The sequence below is a fragment of the Rhinoderma darwinii genome, chromosome 2, assembly GCF_050947455.1.
Source record: "Rhinoderma darwinii isolate aRhiDar2 chromosome 2, aRhiDar2.hap1, whole genome shotgun sequence".
Classification (NCBI taxonomy): Eukaryota; Metazoa; Chordata; class Amphibia; order Anura; family Rhinodermatidae; genus Rhinoderma; species Rhinoderma darwinii.
In genome coordinates, this window is record NC_134688.1 from 399,222,530 (window position 1) to 399,243,179 (window position 20,650).

The 20,650-nt window shown below is 40.4% G+C and overlaps 1 protein-coding gene across 3 annotated transcripts in view; it reads right to left on the minus strand.

Moving 5' to 3' along the window:
• RPS6KA3 (ribosomal protein S6 kinase A3) overlaps nucleotides 1-20,650 on the minus strand; it is a 118,864-nt gene that overhangs the window by 24,578 nt on the left and 73,636 nt on the right. For all 3 annotated transcript variants that reach the window (XM_075854039.1, XM_075854042.1, XM_075854041.1), the window contains exons 3-13: nucleotides 18,273-18,389; nucleotides 16,489-16,570; nucleotides 12,787-12,867; nucleotides 11,487-11,566; nucleotides 9,945-10,051; nucleotides 8,448-8,485; nucleotides 5,523-5,665; nucleotides 2,355-2,425; nucleotides 1,750-1,838; nucleotides 411-475; nucleotides 160-262 (exon numbers count right to left, since the gene is read on the minus strand). In XM_075854039.1, coding sequence (XP_075710154.1) covers nucleotides 160-262; nucleotides 411-475; nucleotides 1,750-1,838; nucleotides 2,355-2,425; nucleotides 5,523-5,665; nucleotides 8,448-8,485; nucleotides 9,945-10,051; nucleotides 11,487-11,566; nucleotides 12,787-12,867; nucleotides 16,489-16,570; nucleotides 18,273-18,389 — 976 coding nt within the window. The remainder of the gene's footprint in view (nucleotides 1-159; nucleotides 263-410; nucleotides 476-1,749; nucleotides 1,839-2,354; nucleotides 2,426-5,522; nucleotides 5,666-8,447; nucleotides 8,486-9,944; nucleotides 10,052-11,486; nucleotides 11,567-12,786; nucleotides 12,868-16,488; nucleotides 16,571-18,272; nucleotides 18,390-20,650) is intronic.

Here is a 20,650-nt window from a genome sequence, read left to right on the forward strand (position 1 = left end):
AGAAAATACAGTAAATATATTATAGTGCTGGCACCATCTCAATCCAAGGCTTTCTTTACGTTGTCACTTGTAAAGTGAAAGATATTCAGTGAAAAGGAGTCCCTCTTTTTGCAGTTACACATTGCAGAATGAAAAAAAAAGGAAAGAAAAGCATCTCACCTTTGGGTGTTTTTGCAGTGAACTCTGGATCGAAATAAAATGTGTCTTCAGGACCACCCGTGGCTGGCTTAAATGGAGGCTGGATTTCTCTTCTATACAATTTCTACAAAAAGAGAAAAAAGATATATGTAGGTTGGCAAACCAGAAAACAAAAGAGACACCTAAAAAGTAGCAAGACCCTGACCAAGTGATCAAATGGGAACTATTTTACATAGATTTAATATTTCAATCCAAAAACCTAATGTACTTACATTCCAATCTATTGTTGAAAAGAAAGGATGCCTTTTAATTTCTTCAACTCCGTCTGGTCCAGCTCCTGTACAATAATAAGTGGGAGGTAAAATTACAGTTGGTAGTTCATTCTCTAATACCCTTATATGAAGAGCATGCAGGACTGGTGGAAAAGTTAAAGCATGTCCAGTTGTGAGCTAAAAAAAGGGGGGTGTGCGATCTTCAAGGAAGGGGGGGGGGGGGTGCGATCTACTGGGGATGTGGGGTGCTATCTGCTAGGGGTGTGGAAATATCTACATGGGCACTGTGGCACTATATTGGGGGGGGTGGCACTGATGTGTGCACTGTAGGTAGGCACTGTGGCACTGCATGTGGGCACTGTAGGTACGCACTGCATGTTGGCACTATATGTGGGCAGTGTGGCACTGTCACTATATGAGGGTACTATGTGGGCACTATCTACATGGGCATTGGTGTTTTCAGGGGATTGGGACAAATGATCCGTTTTTAATGGCCATCTTTTTTCACTGTCATGTGCCTAAATGACCATGATGCCAGGAGTCCCTTTCACATGTGCCGTGGTCAGGCTTACACACAGACGCCTTAATGTCATTTAAAACCCCATTGTGGGGCTGGGTACTGCATAGGGTGCTGCTCAGACACTATAATGTAATCTCACCCCAGAGTGCCCACTCTGCGCCATCTGCAATTTACACTGCTCTCACTGCAATGTCGGAGACCAGCTGACGTGGTGATGGGCAGAGAGGGATGTTAGTGCACGCAGCGCAGCATCGATTCTAGATTCTGTTACCCTGTTCCCAGCCAGGGAACACAGAAGTTATAATCAATTAGATACATTTTTCCAATTGTATTTCTGATGAAGTATTTGCAGAGGTTAAAAGTTGTGAAGTGACGTACAATAATTATAGAAATATAGCAATAATGATAGCAATAGGTGTTAAAAAGTTATTTATATAAAGAAAATGTATTAAATTATCTACTGGTATTACTGATAAGTAAAACAGAAAAAAAATAAGAAAGTCGAGATTCAAAATCGAAAATCGCCAAAAGTGTTGAAAAAAAATATATAGATTTTATTTTTTGGCAAAATCGCATAGCCCTAACACCAGGGCATAAAATGTGGTTGCGCACAAAACCTTAAACCGCAGCACAGCTTATTCACATTGAACATGCATGTGTGTATATATATATATATATATATATATATATATATATATATATACACACACACACACAGACCCTCACCAAGCAGATTTTCATTACTGCAGAGGTAAAATGATTAAAAACTACAGCAAACAGAAAATCAAAATCAGCCTCAATAAGAATAACATAGCTCACCTAATCTGTTTGTGGGGTTTCTCTTAAAAAGCATCCGGAGGAGAGACTGAGCTTCCGAAGTAAGAAACTGTGGCATCCCAAGCTTGGCCCTAAATGGTTGAAACAAAGCACAAATAAGAAAACTTGTGACAGCCACAGAACTGTCATGACATTTCAAATATCACTAGATATGTAAATCACTAGACCATAGTGCACTTCTACAGGACTAAAAAAATCTGTCACACCGATAATACTGAGAAACCTACACCACACAACTACTTAGAATCATGGCCGCGAAGCTACTCACTTCAGAATCATGGCCGCGACGCTACTCACTTCAGAATCATGGCCGCGACGCTACTCACTTCAGAATCATGGCCGCGACGCTACTCACTTCAGAATCATGGCCGCGACGCTACTCACTTCAGAATCATGGCCGCGACGCTACTCACTTCAGAATCATGGCCGCGACGCTACTCACTTCAGAATCATGGCCGCGACGCTACTCACTTCAGAATCATGGCCGCGACGCTACTCACTTCAGAATCATGGTTATGACACTACTCACTTCAGAATCATGGCCGCGACGCTACTCACTTCAGAATCATGGTTATGACACTACTCACTTCAGAATCATGGTCATAGTTTCTTTTCTGTCCTTCCCTTGAAATGGCAAAGTACCCGTCAGCATCTCAAACTGTGGGCAAACAGACAAAATGCATTAGAGGATTGGAATACTTGTATTGGTAGAACTAAAATGCCCCATGCAGCAGTGGAAAAACATGTTCCCTCCTCAATGTATTTAGGTAGGACAATTTTATGTTACTTTCCGAGACGGACAATCTGCTCCATGCGCTCCGATTTAATCAGTGCCTGCTCACTGCACATTTACTAGAGTTATTTTTATTTTATATCTTCTGGGAAGGCAAGATAAGGAGGTGCAGGCAGCTTTTACAGAGCGCAGCAATGGATACAAAAGGACACTTGTCCACAAAGGGTCACATGAATGAAATAAATCGTGCATGACTATAATTTATATCTTAGATCTTATAACCTTGAGGATTAGTACAATAAAGTAGTCAAGTCAGCAATTGAGGGGAACGGGACCTTTTCGGGCACATGACACATTAACGGACGAGCATAGTTGCAATTATTTCATGTTTTGATCAAGATCTACATTACAGTCCATTAGCTTTTCATGGAATGATTTTTGCATAGTCTCCGTCACATGATGTACGAGGTAAACTACACTGCAAATAACAGAGCCCAGCCCTCTGCTTTATGGAGAAAGAGGCTGCATACAACATAAATCTTTATGTTGGGGGATTCCACATAAAGTGGTAGGAGATCAAACGTGAACTTGCTAATAAGTAAAGCGGTCCATAGCGTCAGTCGAACGATTGCTCAGCCAACAGCTCTCTCTCAATCAACTTAGATTTGGATTTAGGTATTCGGGTTAGATTGTGTGTCAGAACACGGGAGCCGCTGTCAGCCGAGCCGTCAGTCCAGCTCACTGACAGATTTGGCTTAGTGGCGTTATGCAGCCATAACTTTTTACACTTTTCAGTTGGCATAACTCATCTTGCAAATGAAAAAAAAATGCTTTATGATGGCTTATTTTTTTGAGGGGCACAATTTTGGGGTACATATAATTTGGGGGATGGAAAAAAAAATCTGCGATGGTTTTTTGCGTTTTCAATTTACGCAGTTCACCGTGTAGTATAAATAAGGTAATATCTTTATTCTATGGGTCAGTAAGATATTGGCGATACCAAATACGTAGGTTTTTAACTTACTACTTTTGCACAATAAAAACACTTTTAAACAAAAATTGTTTGTGCATCGCTGAATTCCAAGAGCAATAACTTTTTTTATTTCTCCATCGATGTTGCCTTATGTGGGGTTGTGTTTTGCAGGCCAAAATATAAATTTTCATTAGTACCATTTTGGGGTGCATGGGGCTTATTGATTAACTTTTAGTCAATTTTTTTGGGGGGAATGAAAGAATAATGTGGTAACTGTTCGGGTATTTACGATTGCAGCAATGCCATATATGTGTGTTATTAAAAAAAAAAAAATTTTATGGAATATTTTTTTTTCCTTTTTACTTTATTTCACTTGTTTTAATTCCTTTTTTTTAGTCCCACTAGGAGACCTTCTGATCGCTGATATGTTTTGGTAGACTTACTATATTAAAGCATTACTGACTGTCAGTGTAAAACGGACCCCGCGATGAGTGAAAGATCCCCATCTTTCTCAGTATACCACCTAGATGCCGTGGTCGATACCGACCGTGACTTCTAAAGATTTAATCGGTCGGGATGGGAGATTCCTCCAATCCCAGACTAATCCCAGCACAGGCGCCCCTCCCCCTTGTCAGTGCGCCGTAAAAAGGTGTATACATAGGAATAGGGGGTTATTGGGAATAAGGCTTATTGGTGGTAACCAATGGGTGAAACTTTGGTGCACTGATTTTTGTTTTAAGTTAGAATTTCACAATTTTATTTAAAAAAAATCAAAAACGATAAAACAATAATAAAATACACTGAAAATCAAGAGAAAAGATCATGAATAAATCATTAATCGTAAAAACGAATCTCAAAGGCAACATATACTTTGCTCCTAACTACTACACCTGCGTAGGGAATTCGTTTTTGTGTTCCATCATAGGATCAGAAAAACGGAATTCAATCTGTGACGGATCAGTCACACTACCGACACCAACGGGGCCCGACTGATCCCATTGACTTATAATGGCGTCCGTCAGGTTCTTTAGCCAGAAAAAATAGCGATGCATGCTGTGCTATTTTTTCTGGCAAATATGACGGCATTTGGGACGGAGACACCTAATATAATAAAGGGTTTGTTCTATGTATTTATTTTTGTGCTGGTTAAAGTAAGAGAAATACCAAGTCCAAAGAACTCATTCCAACCTTATTAGCAATGTATAGTGCAACCCAAAGTAGATACTGGTGCCATCCTACATAAATAGTGGATGTAATTCATAAAAAAAAAAGCTCAACAACATACGGTACCCATGTTACTATTTTAGCATGTTTAGCAACTTTACTTTTTATGTCATTTAGGTTTTTTTTTTGTAAGCAAGCAGTAAATTTTAAAGACGAACCAATGATAAACATTGGTTTGGCAAGTTCTTCAGACCATTTCTAACTCCATGTAATATAAGCAGATGGTCGACACCTGCGTCTATATTCGAGGATTCAGGCTCATTTCCCCACATACTGTTAAAGCCATCTGTAAGTACTTTAAAAAGAGTAGGAAACGTGTACTTCAAACATACAACGTGTAGCTCAATTCAACCATTGACCCCATCGCTAAAATCACGGTATGGGAAACATATTGCAGAAACTCACAACAACTCTTATACTGGCCGCAGACATAAGATCTTTGTCAGCAGGTTCCACAGATCTAGGGCGGATCCTCCAACAATCTAATGTGTATGAGGCCTGGCAGACCCTCTACTGCGATGGGAGAAACCAGGACAGATATGCCCTGTCCAATGGGTTTGATTTTTCCCACAGATAAGCGGTACCAGAGGTGTCAGGGAGCCACTTATCCCCCAATGAAATAAGGTTCATGTCCAGCTGTCTGTCTGAACAAAAAGAACTTGTTGCTGAACTTATTCTTCTGATACAAGGTTCATGATTTTGTCCTGACCAACAAATCATAATAATAACAACACTTCATACTGGCAAAACTAGTGCAGAACAGGCGAATACAGATAAAAAATAAAAAAACAACCTATAAAAGGAATTATGAACAAAAACACCTACCATGAGAACACCAAAAGACCACCAGTCGGCACTCTGTGTGTGGCCCCGCCTATTTACCACCTCTGGAGCCATGTACTCCACTGTCCCGCAGAAAGAGTATGCTTTCTTCTCATGATCAATAGACTCTTTACTAAGACCAAAATCTAACAAGATTTAAAGACAAAGTTAAAACATTTTTTTGCAGTTCCACCACTTTAGTATAAAAATTCACTGAAATCATCAAATTAAAACGTGTGTTTTGTAAGGCAAACTACGACATTTTCACGGATCATAAAATAATGTACCCTGCCGAACAACATATTTGGGCGGGCTCATCCCATAAAGCGTTAATAAGGAATTGATAAGTTATTTCCACAATAACCCCCCCAACAGATGATAAATGCCAGAAGCAAATGATCTTCACTATATTATGGTTTGCTTACAGACAGTTACTCATTGCTGGACTTCATTATCATATCACAGCCTCGAGCATCATCTGTTGGGCCAGTCCAACGCCGACTATAGGCTCTTTTACATGGGCTGCTGATCGGGTGAACGAGTGTTCATACGAACGGTCAGTTATGATCATCGACCCATGTAAATATGGCAGAAATCCACCAACCAACCAGCAAACGCTCGTTTGTCAGCCGATCGGATATTTTATGCGGCCATAAAAATGGTCGTGTACACGGAGAGACGTGCTGCAGACAACAGGAAAACTTTATAAGAACGAATGTTCGTATTGATTGTTCGGCCTCATATAGCCACGATCATTGCTGCATCGTCGTGTCATTATCGTCAATTGGTGATCGTTAACAGGCAGGGTATCGTCCAAAAGATTACTGAGACTTCTGCCCATTATAAGCTCACCTTACAATACGAGGGAATATTTAGACATGTATGCTCTTTCAAAGATGTGGCAGACTGTCTACAGTAATGCACAAAAGTTTTGAGACGGACACATTTTGTTTTTCACAAAGTTTGCTGCTTCAGTGTTTTTAGATCTTTTAGTCAGAAGTTTCTATGGTATATTGAAGTACAATTATTAGCATTTCATTTGTTTTTTAACTTTTATTGACAAATACATCAAGTTTATGCAAAGACTCAATATTTACAGTGTTGACCCTTCTGTTTTTCAAGACTTCTGAAACTCGCCCTGGCATGCTGGATATCAGCTTCTGGGCCAAATCCGGACTGATAGCAACTCATTCTTGCCTAATCAGTGCTTGGAGTTTATCACAATGTCTGTGTTTTTCAAGGATTGACCACAGCTGCTCAATGGGATTGAGATCTGGGAAGTTTCCTGGCCATGGACCCAAAATTGCAATGTTTTGGTCACCGAGCCGCTTAGTTATGACTTTTGCCTTGTGACATGGTGCTCCATCATGCTGGAAAAAGAATTGTTCATCACCAAATTGCTCCTGGATCGTTGGGAGAAGTTGCTCTTGGAGGATGTTTAGATATTATTCTTTATTCATGGAAGTGTTCTTAGGCAAACTCCTGAGTGAGCCCCCTCCCTTGTACGAAAAAGCAACCCCACACATGAATGGTCTCAGGATGCTTTACTGTTGGCATGACACAGGACTCATGGTAGCGCTCACCTTTTTTTCTCCGGACAATCATTCTTCCAGATGTCCTAAACAGTCTGAAGGGGGCTTCATCAGAGAAAATAACTCTAACCCAGTCCTCTGCAGTCCAATCCCTGTACTTCCTGCTGAATGTCAGTCTGTCCTTGATGGGGTTTTTTTTGTAGAGAAGTGTCTACTTTGCTGCCCTTCTTAACACGAGCCCAGCCTCCAAAAGCCTTTGCCTCACTGTTCATGCAGAAGCACTCACACCTGCCTGATGCCATTCCCGAGCAAGATCTGCACTGGTGTTGAACCGATCCTGTAGCCGAATCTTCTTTAGGAGACGGTCCTGGCACTTGCTGGACTCTTGGGCGCCCTGAAGCCTTCTTCACAGCAATTAAACCTCTCTCCTTGAAGTTGTTGATGATTCGATAAGTGGGTGATTTATGGGCAATCTTACAAGCAGTGATGAGGAGTGCAAGTGTTTCCTTGGAGGTAACTATGGTTAACAGAAGACCATGATTTCACGCACCATCCCCCTTTTAAAGCAACCAGTCTGCTCTTATAATTCAATCAGCGTGACAGAGTGATATCAGCTGCCTTGTCCTCGTTAACACTTTCTCCTGAGCTAACGGGAAGATCACTGAAATGGTGCTAGCAGGTCATTGTGTGGCAGGGCTGAAATGCAGTGGATTGCAGTGTGATTAGGTTCATTTTCATGGCAAGGAATAACATTGCAATTCATCTGAACCCTCTTCATAATCTAAAGTTCATGCATATTGACAATATAAAAACTGTAGCAGCAAACTTTGTGAAAACCAAAATGTGTCAGTCTCAAAACTTTTGGCCAGGGCTATACATGATTATGGCTAGCCCTACATGTTTAATTTGTAATACTGTGGTGATACAGTCTCCTTATGCTTCAAATTATTACTCAGAGAAGTAAACAAAACTTAAATACATATACAGCGCATTGAAAGCAAAATGATTAAATATCTGGTTTGGAACAGTTTATAGTAGCCTGCATACTGTCAATCCATTGCAGGCTGTTGTAACCCAATGATACAAAACCCCAAAAATACTTTAAAGGGGTTATCAGGAACTTGTCAAAATCAGCAGCAAAGCAGGGGGTGGCATAACATAATATATATTAACAGATACTCAGGCCCCTGAAGTGCAACCTGCTCCGGTACCGGAATCTCCTGAAGCGGTCATGTGCCGTTCATCGGTGACAAGCCACTGTAGCCTATCGCTGGCCTCAGCGGTTACGGGCAATTTATGGCATCACCGCTGATGCCAGATTGCTGATGGCCTCAACCAAGATTACAACTTTAATATATTTATAACAAAAAATACTTTAAAAGTAATTTGTACCCACCTGTTAACTTTATGTGACCCTCCTCATCCAGCAATATACTAGAAACAAAATGTGGAATGAGTAAGCTTTTGATTTCCTGAAAATAAAACATTACTTAGCTAAACTTTATTTTTTTTGTTAATGAAACATATGCACCTATATTTGTAAATCATTCGAATATTAATTATGTTCAGCATCTAAGGCCTCATGCAAACTTCCATCACCGTTTTCTCAGCCGTTTTTGACGGATCCGTGTGTCTGTTTTGGTATCCGTGTGTACTCAGTGTCCGTTCCGTGTTTCAGTTTTAAACGGACGTGGTGCTTCCGTTTCGCTTCAGTGTTTCAGTTAATAAAACGGACGGTATTGAACTTTATTTGAGCCATAACGTTTATATTTTGGGGTGAGGGCTTATATTTTTCAAGACGAGCTGTAGTTTTTATTGCCACCATTTTTTGGTACATATGATTTTTTTGATCACTTTATTTCATTTGTTTTTAGCACTAAGGTGACCAAAAAAACAACGATATTGTCGGTTCACTGATTTAAATAATGGTATATTGTAATAGTTTGGACTTTTACAGATGAGCGATTAACGTTTAATATTTTTTTTTATACTCTTGAAAATGTATTTGACTTTTTTTTCCCCACACATTTCGTTAGATCGCTGGTATAATATACTGCAATACAAATGTATTGCAGTATATTGTCATTTTTACAGGCTTCTGCTTAGCAGAGGCAGACAGAAGGCAGATCTGGGGGCTTTCATTCCCCCTCGGGTTTTCCCATGCAGGACAATTATGACATATCCACAGGATAGGTCATAAATGTCAGATAGATGCAGGTTCCACCTCTGGGACCCGCACCTATCTCTAGAATGGGGCCCCCTAAACTCCGTTCTAGCATTTTGTGTTCTCCCGGCCACTTAATGATTACACAGTCGAGTTACGGAAACAGCGTATCTTGTGGTTTCCGTAACTACTTTTCAGTTCTACGGGAGTTACGGAAACAGTGTAGCATACTCTGTTTCTGTAACTCATCCATTTAATTATTAAGTGGCCGGCAGAGCACAAAAAGCTAGAAAGGGGTTTAGGGGGCCCCATTCTAGAGATACGTGCGGGTCCCAGTGGTTTGACCTGCATCTATCTGACATTTATGAAATATCCTGTGGATGTGTCAAATCTCCTTCATGGGAAAACTGCTGCATTTAACTAGTTTCAAACATCACTTGCACGTCATAGGTCGGGAAGGGATTAATTGAGGAAGCGGTCAGGTCTCTTGACTGCCGACTAGAAGACGCAGGCAGTTTTTAGCAAGATTTTTTTCTTGCTAAAAACGGCGTCTTATTGTCCGAAAAATACGGTACTTTTAAGGCATAGTGGCATATCAGGTTTCTTATTTCCATACTGGCAAACTTCAGGTGAAAAAAAGTCTCTCTCAAAGTATCTATTATGTGAAGCATTTGATCAGCCATATAAAAAGATGAAGAATGTGTCAAGTCATATGTACTTGGTACTCACTTTTCTGGCTTAAGGTCCCGATATATTATACCAAGTGTATGAAGATGGTCTAAAGCAAGTGCCAATTCTGCCAGGTAGTATTTCACATCTTCTTCAGTGAACATTACCTATCATGAAAAAAAAAAAAATGTCTATCAGCAAATATATTTAAAGCAACATTTATACAGTATGTATGGGATTATAAACTTCAGCCTTGCAGCAGAAAAAAAATTGTTAAAATGTTTGTATGCCTAATAGTCTCGATAGGATAGCAGGCTTTTCATTAGTTTTATTCATCAGAAAGGGAAAAGTTATTAAATAGAGTGGAGAAGAGTAGTGGAAAGATTGCCGACCAGTTAATGTAGCTCACATAGACTTTAATATAGAGAGTGATGCAGGAACATCTAGAATTCGTCTCCTCCAATAAATGCACTCCGAAATATCAGCCATTTATGGCATGTTCTATGGATAGGCCATAAATATTTTGTGAAAATACCTCTCAGGCCTCATGCACACGACCATAGCCATGTGCACGGCCGTGATTTTTGGGTCGGCCGGCTGCGGACTGTCATTATTTTCAATGAGCCCGGACCGCAGAAGACGGCCGTAATAAGACGGGTCCGTTCCTTCTGCGGTGCGGGCTCCCGGGCCATGCACGGACCGTAAAAACTACGGTCGTGTGCACGGCCCCATAGAAATGAATGGGGCCGCAATTCTCCCGTGGATTTTCGGGGGAATTGCGGCCGCAAAAGCACGTTCGTGTGCATGGGGCCTTAAAGTGGATTTTCACACAAAAACAAATGCTGTGGAAATTTAGGGTAGATAGACGTCATAGAAGCAGGTGCCCTGATCAGAACCTCTTTCTAGGAGTCAGAGCGCCTAGCAAACCTCCATTCATTTGAACAGCTGCATGCAATACTACATCTTTTCTGAAGTGGTTGCAGAAGGGGAAATGGAAAGCCAACAAAAACGGCCCCCCCCCACCCCCCAAGGCAATATCAGCGGTTGGCCGGTGTGCTAGTAACTCCTTTTAGGCTGGGTTTACAGGTGGCAGTAGAGAATACAATTGGCAATAATATCCGTCAAACTCAATTTATAAGTTTAGTACAAAATGCTTTATATAGTCTTATGTGCAAAACCACATATAGAAAATTTGTGTCAATAGAATTCCTTCCCATTGCACACAAGGCGAACAAAAAAGTAATTTTTAAGGATAATGCAAATAATGAGAAAATACTCCAGTTATTTGAAGGGGTTATCTAGGGTTTTATATATTACATCGGTGGTGATCCTACTCTGGGCACCCCCACTGCGGTTTGAAGGGGCTGCAGCATTTGTACGAGCTCTGCAGTCTCTTCACGGTTTACATCAGATGCTTACTTGTTTGTACTTGCACACACGGTTACTTTCGTATAGGCGGTGCAGGGTATTGCAGCATTATCCCATTCACAACTAAGGTTAGGCCATCAATTTTAAAATCCTAGATAAGCCCGTCAATTATTTTTTTATTGTTGCCGGAGAAAAGAAAATATTTGATAAATGTTAAAAAGAAGGAAAAATTACCTCTTTGGATAAGCGTGTAAACAAATCCCCACCCCTGAGAAAGTCCAAAATTAGGTACAGTTTGCCTTCTGTTTGGAAAGCTGAAATGAGAAGAAAAATTATTAAAAAACTTTTACAGGCTGTGCTCATCCGTCACTAGTTTATTTCAGTGTCATTTTTTCTCAAAAACGTTTATTTGCAAAGTTGTGTGCATTTTTCTAAATATGCTAATTTGGCTATACTTGACAAATGGGAGGTTACTCTTTCCTTTTCACCCTGGGCGGTGTAATGTTTTCTGTATGACTCTGTCCAATCAGTGTCATACAGTTCTACTTTTCCCAGCCAAGCAACACAGCGTGATGGTATATTATACAGCTTCCATTCCCGACTGTTTTCAACCGGTGATACCTCCAGTTGTTTCACAGCTAGAATCTCATCTTTCATATGCCACCAGAACCTCTGTTCTAGGTGGTCCACAGCCCGAGATATGGCTGTTTGAAGTGATCCTCCTTCTCTTCAGCCTCAGTCTCACACTGTGTGAAGCAGCTTCATGCTGATAGGACAGCGTCAGAGGCTGTGAGGTAGCTCCACCTCAGGAGGATTGCTGGTGTTGACACCCACTTGTCAAAGTATTGTCTCATTTGCATATTTAGAAAAAAAAAAATAACTTAAAATAAACTTTTTGAGACCATTTTCACTAGCACTCACTATCAGTGTGACAGCGCCTATTAGATTAGTTAGGAGGTTGGTCATTACTAAACTAGTGACAGATCCTCTTTAAGAGCATCTAAATGATTTATGTGTTTTTTTAATAAATAATTTTAGAATGATAGACTTAATATATTTTCTACTATGTTAGGATTACCAATTATGCTTAATGTGTTTTTTTTTTTATTATTAAATCACAATATTATTTTAGGGCAAAAATGGAAAAAGTTTTTTTTTTTCCCAATCCCACTAAGGGACTTTATCAATAGAGCGTGTACACAATACTTATTTTTGTAATTGTAGGCATTGCAGTGTAAGTTAATTATCTGGATTTCTGCATTGCTTACTACTTGCAGAGCAACATTCAAAGCCAATGTATTGTACGGGACATTCAAAGTTTAATAAAATGACTGATGCTTGATAAAAATAAAAAAAAGCCTATACTTCTAAATCTCAAGCAGACAGAACATGTTCCTGTGGGTTAATAGTTGATCATTTTAACATTTGCATAGAGCGTAACTGTTAACAAGAAGCAGAGGAATTACGTGAGAGCAAGATATGACATTCTACCAGCTGGTGCGATTCTATCGTCAGTCAGAAATCTATTACTCACCATAGTGCAATTTGACAATAAACGGATGATTAACTTCAACCAAAATATCACGCTCCATTTTTGTTCGGACACGATCGCGAACTGAATAAAAAAAAAAACACAAAACCGTTTGATTGCCACCTCCACAATTCCACCTAGAAATTTTCTCCATCTAATAATACATGTCCTCTAGTAGTACTCCAATACATCTTATTCTGTATGATCCAATGCTTTGGCAGGTCAAGTGTGCAAGTGAATGATGAGCCGCCACCCACCCCATTTTCTTTGCGTAGGGGTTATTGTCAGAAAGGGACTAACACAGAATGAGTAAAAAAAAAAAGTTAATAGTTATGAGTAGCGAAAAAAAATATTAAAAAAGTTAAAAAAACCTCCCCTTTTCCCATTTTTTCCTCTAAAGTAATTAAAAAACAAAGTTGTATTGCTGCGTCCGTAAAAGTCCTAACTATTAGAATAAACCATTATTTAACTCGGACGGTGAAGGCCGTAAAAATAAAACATTTAAACCGCCAAAACCGCTGTTTTTTGGTCAACTTAATGGTCAAAAAAAATTAAATAAAAAGTGATCAAAAAGTGTTATGTACCAAATAATGGTACCAATAAAAACTACAGCTCGTCCGGCAAAAAATAAGCCCACGCATCACTCAATCTACGAAAAAAAAAAAAAATTAGGACTCAGAATGTGGTGAAACAAAATAGTTTAAAATAAAAGAAAAAAAAAGGAAAATATAATTAAAAAAAAAAAACCTATATAACTTTGGTATCCCCATAATCGCATTGAGCCACAGAACAGAATAAAAAGTTAATTTGGAGCAACTGAGGAATCTGCTTTTTTTCCAATTTCAGACTGCAAAGAATTTTTTTTTCAGTTTACCAGGACATTATATGGTACTTTAAATGGTGCCAATGGAAACTACAACACCACCCGCAAAAAATTAGCCCTTACACCACTCTATTGATGAAAAAATAAAAAAAAGTTATGGCTCTTGGAAGGCATGGAGTGAAAACCTAAAATGAAAAGGCAAAACATGGCTCCGTCCTGAAGGAGTGAAGACCTTGGACTGTGTGGAATGTTTGGGACAGTTGACACAAATTTAGGTCATCCATGAGCAATCAGACCACCTACATGGACAAAAAGAGTAGAGGTACTCATTCTGATGTTTGGCCAAGGCAGCCAAGTGCAAATATGCTTTTGCAAGATGTAACTAATTTTTAGTCTTTAGCAAAGATTGTGGCACCTTTTTAAGAGCCAAATGACCAATTCCAATTAAAGGGGTTTTCCAATACCTTTTTTTTTTTTTTTTTTTTAAATCACTGCAACGCTTCTCAATTTATGTATTAATGTTTTATTTTTGTATTTCCCATTATCCACTTGTGTCCCGGCATGCACCGCGGCGGCAGCAGGGACTCATCACGCCTACTACACCCAGCTATAAACATTTTCTAATCTCCGTTGCCATTTTACTGCTCTCATTAGATCAGTGAGAGAGAACGTGAAACATATTAGTGCCGTACCAAACAACACTATCTTACATAATGGTAAAAAACAAAACAACTTCATTTGACCCCAGAACCGGAGTCCCAGAGCAGAGCGCTAGTATAGACTTTGCTCCAGGACTCTGTCTATATATGGACAGTGTTGTCAGGGGCTTCCCCAGATCCTGAGTCCGGAGCAAAACGATAGTATAGGCTCTGCTGCGGGACACTGTTGAATCCGCTGACCCCAGGGCTGGAGTCCTTGTCAGAGCGCTACTAGCAACTAGCTACTGGCTCCGAACATAATTTCTTCTGCACCTCCGCGTCATTTTCTCTACCCTAGCAGCAGACTGGAAAATATCGAAAGGGAGTATCTGGTCCACCACTTCCTTCAGTGTACAGTGACGTCAGAAATTATGTACCCGTACATTGAGACAGCCGGAAAACGGAAATCAGATCATGGACGGGCTAGCGCCGAAAGGATATTGCTACTGGAGACGCATCATGTGACCAGAGCTGGAATAGGGTGTTAGAAGATTAAATCAAAACGTAAGTATATTAAAAATTACATTTTTATATGTCCAGTGAAATAGAAATTAGTTAATTGGTTCCGTAAAACCCCATTAAACTAAGTCGCTCTACGAAGCAGCAATATCGGAGTAATCTCTTTAGCTGCATTTAATCCATTACAGGCTACATAGCATACAAAGTTATTTTATTGACAATGTGTTATCATTGAAGATGACAATTTTTTTGGTATTACCTTAAAGAGGCTCTGTCACCACATTATAAAAGTGTCCTATCTCCTACATAAGTAGATCGGCGCTATAATGTAGGTGACAGCAGTGATTTTTATTTAAAAAAACAATCTGTTTTCACCACTTTATTAGCGATTTTAGATTTATGCTAATGAGTTGCTTAATGCCCAACTGGGCATGTTTTTACTTTAGACCAAGTGGGCGTTGTACAGGGGAGTGTATGACGCTGACCAATCCGTGACCAATCAGCGTCATGCACTCCTCTCCATTCATTTAGTCAGCACATAGGGATCCTGCTAGATCCTTATGTGCTGTCTTATACTAAGACAGCTGTCTGTGGTAGTTACAGCAGAGGAAGCGTAATCTTACAACGAGATTACGCTTCCTCTGCTGTAACTACCACAGACAGAGTAACGAAGTGCAGAGATTGTGAATAGACATCCCTTGGAATGTCTAATCACTGTCTAAACACTTCAGTATTATTAATGTGTTAGTATAAGAGAGCACATAGCGATCTAAAAGGATACCTATGCGCTGCCTAAATGAATGGAGAGGAGTGCAGGACGCTGATTAGACCAAGTGGGCGTTGTACAGAGGAGTGTATGACGCCGACCAAAGTAAAAACACGCCCACTTGGGCATTAAGCAACTCATTAGCATAAATCTAAAACAGCTAATAAAGTGGTGAAAACAGATAGTTTTTTTAAAATAAAAAGCACTGCTGTCACCTACATTATAGCGCCGATCTCCTTATGTATGAGATAGGCCACTTATAATGTGGTGACAGAGTCTCTTTAAGGGTGATAAAGCTGAAATTACGCACCAACGAGTGCAAGTCTAGGATCAGACACTCAAAATTACATTTTGACGATGGCATTCCTTCAAACGGAATACTGTTTTGAATATTTTATCCATGAATCATATTAGAGTTAGATATTTTGGAGTCCATCCTGGAGATGACGACTGATATGTGAAGTTCCACCCAAAGACATGAAAACACACCACACAGAAACCAAATTACTATATGCAACATTTACCGGCATTGATTGGGAACTTGGGATTTATGTTCTCAAATTTACCAGTACACTCTATATCAGAGCTGCTCAAACTTAGAGGTAGGCCTCACTAGACGGAACACACACACACACACACACACACACACACACACACACACACACACACACACACACACACACACACACACACTCGGGATAACACATCTTTGTGGCTATTGGGTAAGGCGAGTATGTTGGTGTGGGCGGTCATTGTACTGGGGTCCATTTGCCCCCACTGTTTAATATACAGTATTAGGTGTTGTGACTTGATTGCCAAGTTCTGATTCTAAGCATTACGGCTACAGGCGAGGTTGCGCTTGTTTACATGAAATTCATCCATCCGTAGAGACCTCATACAAATGCAGCTGTTGAACATTGCTAAGGAATAAAACGACAAAAATATGATATTTGATTTACCTTTAAGTGTGGCTTTTTTTAATACTTTCATTGCATATAGTTGCCCAGCATCAGATTCTGAGACTTTTCGCACAAGGAATACCTGTATCAAAAGATATAATACTGTGGTTATTAAAAGCAAATAGAAAAGCACAAGGGTTTATTTTCTAATGTTACAAGGCCGAGACAATGGTCCTTAGGGGAGAAGCAGCGCAGTAGTTCGACTTATTTTATTTCATTTCAGTCATGCTTCTTCTGTAGACATGTAAACACAGGCCTACCGGATAGGTCACATACTCGCTTTTATATATTTTCTTGCCATGCATTACTAGAGCTTATTTTATTTCTCATAGTGGCAAAGGTCAACTTGTTCTGTGAATGCCTGCAATTACCAAAGTGATATACTGGGAATAGATGAAATACTAAACTAGACCATAATTGATTATAAAAAAAACAAAAACTATCTATATGTCCTGTTATGGCAAATAAAGAAAAAGGGGATCCCTTGCTTGGGACCCCCTTCTATCAGCACCAATGGAGAAGCGCTGCAAACCGTGCTTCCTCTCTGGGAGATCAAGCTAGTTCATGAAAGACGAAGATGGTCCATCGATTTCAATGGGCACTGTGCAATGCTTAATTTCCAAAAGAAGCACGTACTGTCCACATTTACTGGTAACACCTGATCACTGGGGTCCTGAAATCGTGACACAGAGCCTAAGGGATACTATGAATATGTTGCAGCTCAACTGCAATGTGTAAATCAGGCCTACACCTAAAAAGAGGGATTGGAACAAGTGCGGAGTAGAGGTGGCGTCACATATAACAATTACAATATTGGCTAATTCCCAGGGAAATTAAAACAAACTTCAAACATTACCACCTTCCATTAACAAGTTATTGGAATTGTCCCCGTTAGACACAGCTAAGGAAAGGTCATTTCTACCATGTCTTTCCGAACTGCTGACTATAGACATGTGAGAGGAGGGCGGCTGGCTAACTGCTTTTTGGGAGTGTGCTAGCTGCCACTCATTGAAATATTATGTATGGCTTACAGGAATATTCCCATCTAAGATATTTATGGCATATTCATGAGATATGCCATAATGTAGGATAGACACGGGTCTAAGCTATTCGATCCGCACCTATCTCCAGAACAGGGGTCATCTGACCCCCCCTCCCTGAATAGTGGGGCGGCTGCTCTACCCAGGTGGGGAATCAATGGAGACCGGTACTGCACCTGTGCTCAGCCTTCTCCATTGATTTCTATGTGAACTACGTTAACAGCCAAGCCCGCTTGCTCGGCTGTTTTTGTAACTCCCATAGGAGTCAATGAAGAGAGTTGCGCAAATGCGTGGCCATCTCTCAATTAATTCTTTGCATGGACAGGGGTAAGGTGATCCCCCTTTCTGGAGACAGGTGCAGGTCCCAGAGCGACCAGACATTAAAGGCATAATCTCTGATGGGAATACTATGTTCTCTACTATTAGCCCAAACACTGCAAAAAATATATATTGTGCCATTTGGCGAATAGGAGCTATAAAAGAATACAGCTGACTCCTGGCTATGATTCTCCTGTATTCAATAGGGGACAGTTTCCTTCTCTCCCAGCAGTGATTGACGGGCTGCTCTTTATCTGCATACACAGCACGCGGCATCAATTCTTTGACAGTTCCCATTAGCCAAACGGCATTTTGTGCTGTTTTAGCCAATAGGAGAGCAGTCCCTATACCGTGCTGCTCTTACATAGAGCAGCGTAGTCTGATGACAGATCCACATTAGAAGGCTAGATGAAACTTCACACTCACCTTTCCAAATGAGCCTTGTCCAAGTACCTTGAGGAGCTCAAACTGTGAGGGGTCAGCTTTCTCATGTCCTTCCTTAACATGGTGCGTAATTGCAATTTCATTTATACTTCCTTCATCCTGTGGACATTAAAAAACACAATCATCATAAGAAAGCAAATTTAGATACATAAAAAGTGGCATGCCTTGTGCGCATGGCTATTCTATGTATAATGCTTGAAAGTACCAGCGATGCATCGTATCACCCAAATGATCATTAACAATATATTAAAACATTGGGTCAGGGATGCAATAAATTGAGGCTTTTCGAAAATTTTCCTCAGAAGTAACCGTGGAACACAGCAGCTTCACGACTCCCATATAGTGTAATAACCTTTGGTCAATTTTTTTAAATATATTTAACAATTTATTTGGAAGATATTGAATGGCAGGTGCTCACACAAGGGCAACCAGGTGACCCAACTCTCCATTACATTCAGCTGGCAATAACACGTTTTATACACCACAGATTTTTACCAGTAAAATTTGGTCTTCTTAATATACTAGATACAAGTGTGAAAACTGGGATACGTTTCTCTTAATCTATATTCTTTAGTTAAGCATTGGAACTAGTGTACAAAGAAAAAGAATCTTCTTTGGTTACCAATAATAAAATTGATGACCCATAAAGTTTTACCAGCTAAATCACGCGCCCATTCGTCACCCATGTGAGCGTGGTTTTACCCACCTGCGGCTGCTGTACTGAGCGTTCTAACCTTTAAACTGTGCTATTACTGGCATAATCACATCACAAATCGCCACCAAATGAGGACATGGTCACGGACAACACGTGGGTTCTAATCTTCACAACGACTGCACTGCTGTTTACTCACATCAGGAGGTTAAAACGATTCTAAAAAACGGGCTTTCCGATCATGGATATTTACATGGTCTCTGTAACCGCTCCAGGCTTTTTAATATTCACACAATAAGGTTTTGTGGCAAAATACTGTGGCTATTACTACAAAATCACAGTGAAAACGCAGCATTCATGCATAAACCGAACATGTTTTTGCCACAATTTTGCGATAATCACGGCAAAAAAACACAAAATCTGCTCGTGACACTTCATCCCTAGGCCCCTTGTACACGGAATGGAAATGCTGCAGATTTTACATCTGAAAATTCTGCAGCATATTAGAGAAGCAGCAAAGTGGATGACATTTTAACAAATCTCGTCCACATGCTGCAGAAAAAAAACCACAGAAAATGTGCAGAAATCGACCTGTTGTGGTATTCCGTCCCATGTGCAGGAGGGGGGCCTTAGGCTGGATTCACGCATCACGTACTTGTTGCAGATTTTTGAGCGAAAGCCAGAAGTGGTGTCAAAAGGAATGGGAAAACGTATACTACTCCTTCCTCCTGGAACCACTTCTGGCTTTGGCTCAAAAATCTGCATCAAAATCTGCAACAAATATGCAATGTGTGAACACAGCCAAAGGCTGGAACACACATGCAGTTTATGTAGTGTGTAGTAGTGGGTAGTATAAAGTATAAAAGGAACGACTGATACTTCCCTCTTTTGTATGCACTCCTGTGTTTGGCGCAACAAAAACGACATAAAATACTGCCACCAAAAACTGAATGCGTGATTTCACTCGAATAGTGGCAGTGATGTGTGTATATATTTATATATGTGTTAACAGTGATGTAGACGGTGATTTAGACCCACACTGTGTTCTTGTGAGAACACTGTACATGACAAAATCCAGAACAGGAAAACAGCAGCTGCAGGTTTTTCGCTGTGACATCTGATAAGTTATTGAACTGGATTTGTTCACATTGTTTACATGCACATTTGAGGGCCTTATACACAGCCGAGTCACATTATTATGACCACCTCCTACTTTCGACATCTGCAGCGTGTAGCCCATGAAGGAAGTGATGTGCCATGGGCTGGCTTGGTTGGTATATAAGGTGAACGATAGGCGGTCTGAACACATCACTCGTTGCTGCCGAGGGTAAAAGGGGCGATCAGAGTTGCAAAAAGGGATGATTCTTGGCTCTCGGGCCAAGGGTGGCAGGATTTCTAAAACAGCGCAGTTCTGCTGTGGTGAAAGCGTATCATGAGTGGACAAATGGCACCATTGGAAATAACCGATGTGGAAACTGCGAAGCACCACGTGCCATCGATGTGAGAGGAGAAAGTCGCCTACGAAGGTGCGCGAGGGCTGAATGGGACGCTACAGTGGAGAAGCTCACCGTGAAAATCAACCAGGGGGCTACCACACGGATGTCTGAAACAGTTCAGCAAATCCTACTGCGTATGGCGCTCCGAAGCAGACAGATGGTCACTGCTCCTATGCTAACAAAGGTGCAACGGAAAAAAAAGGCTTCTATTT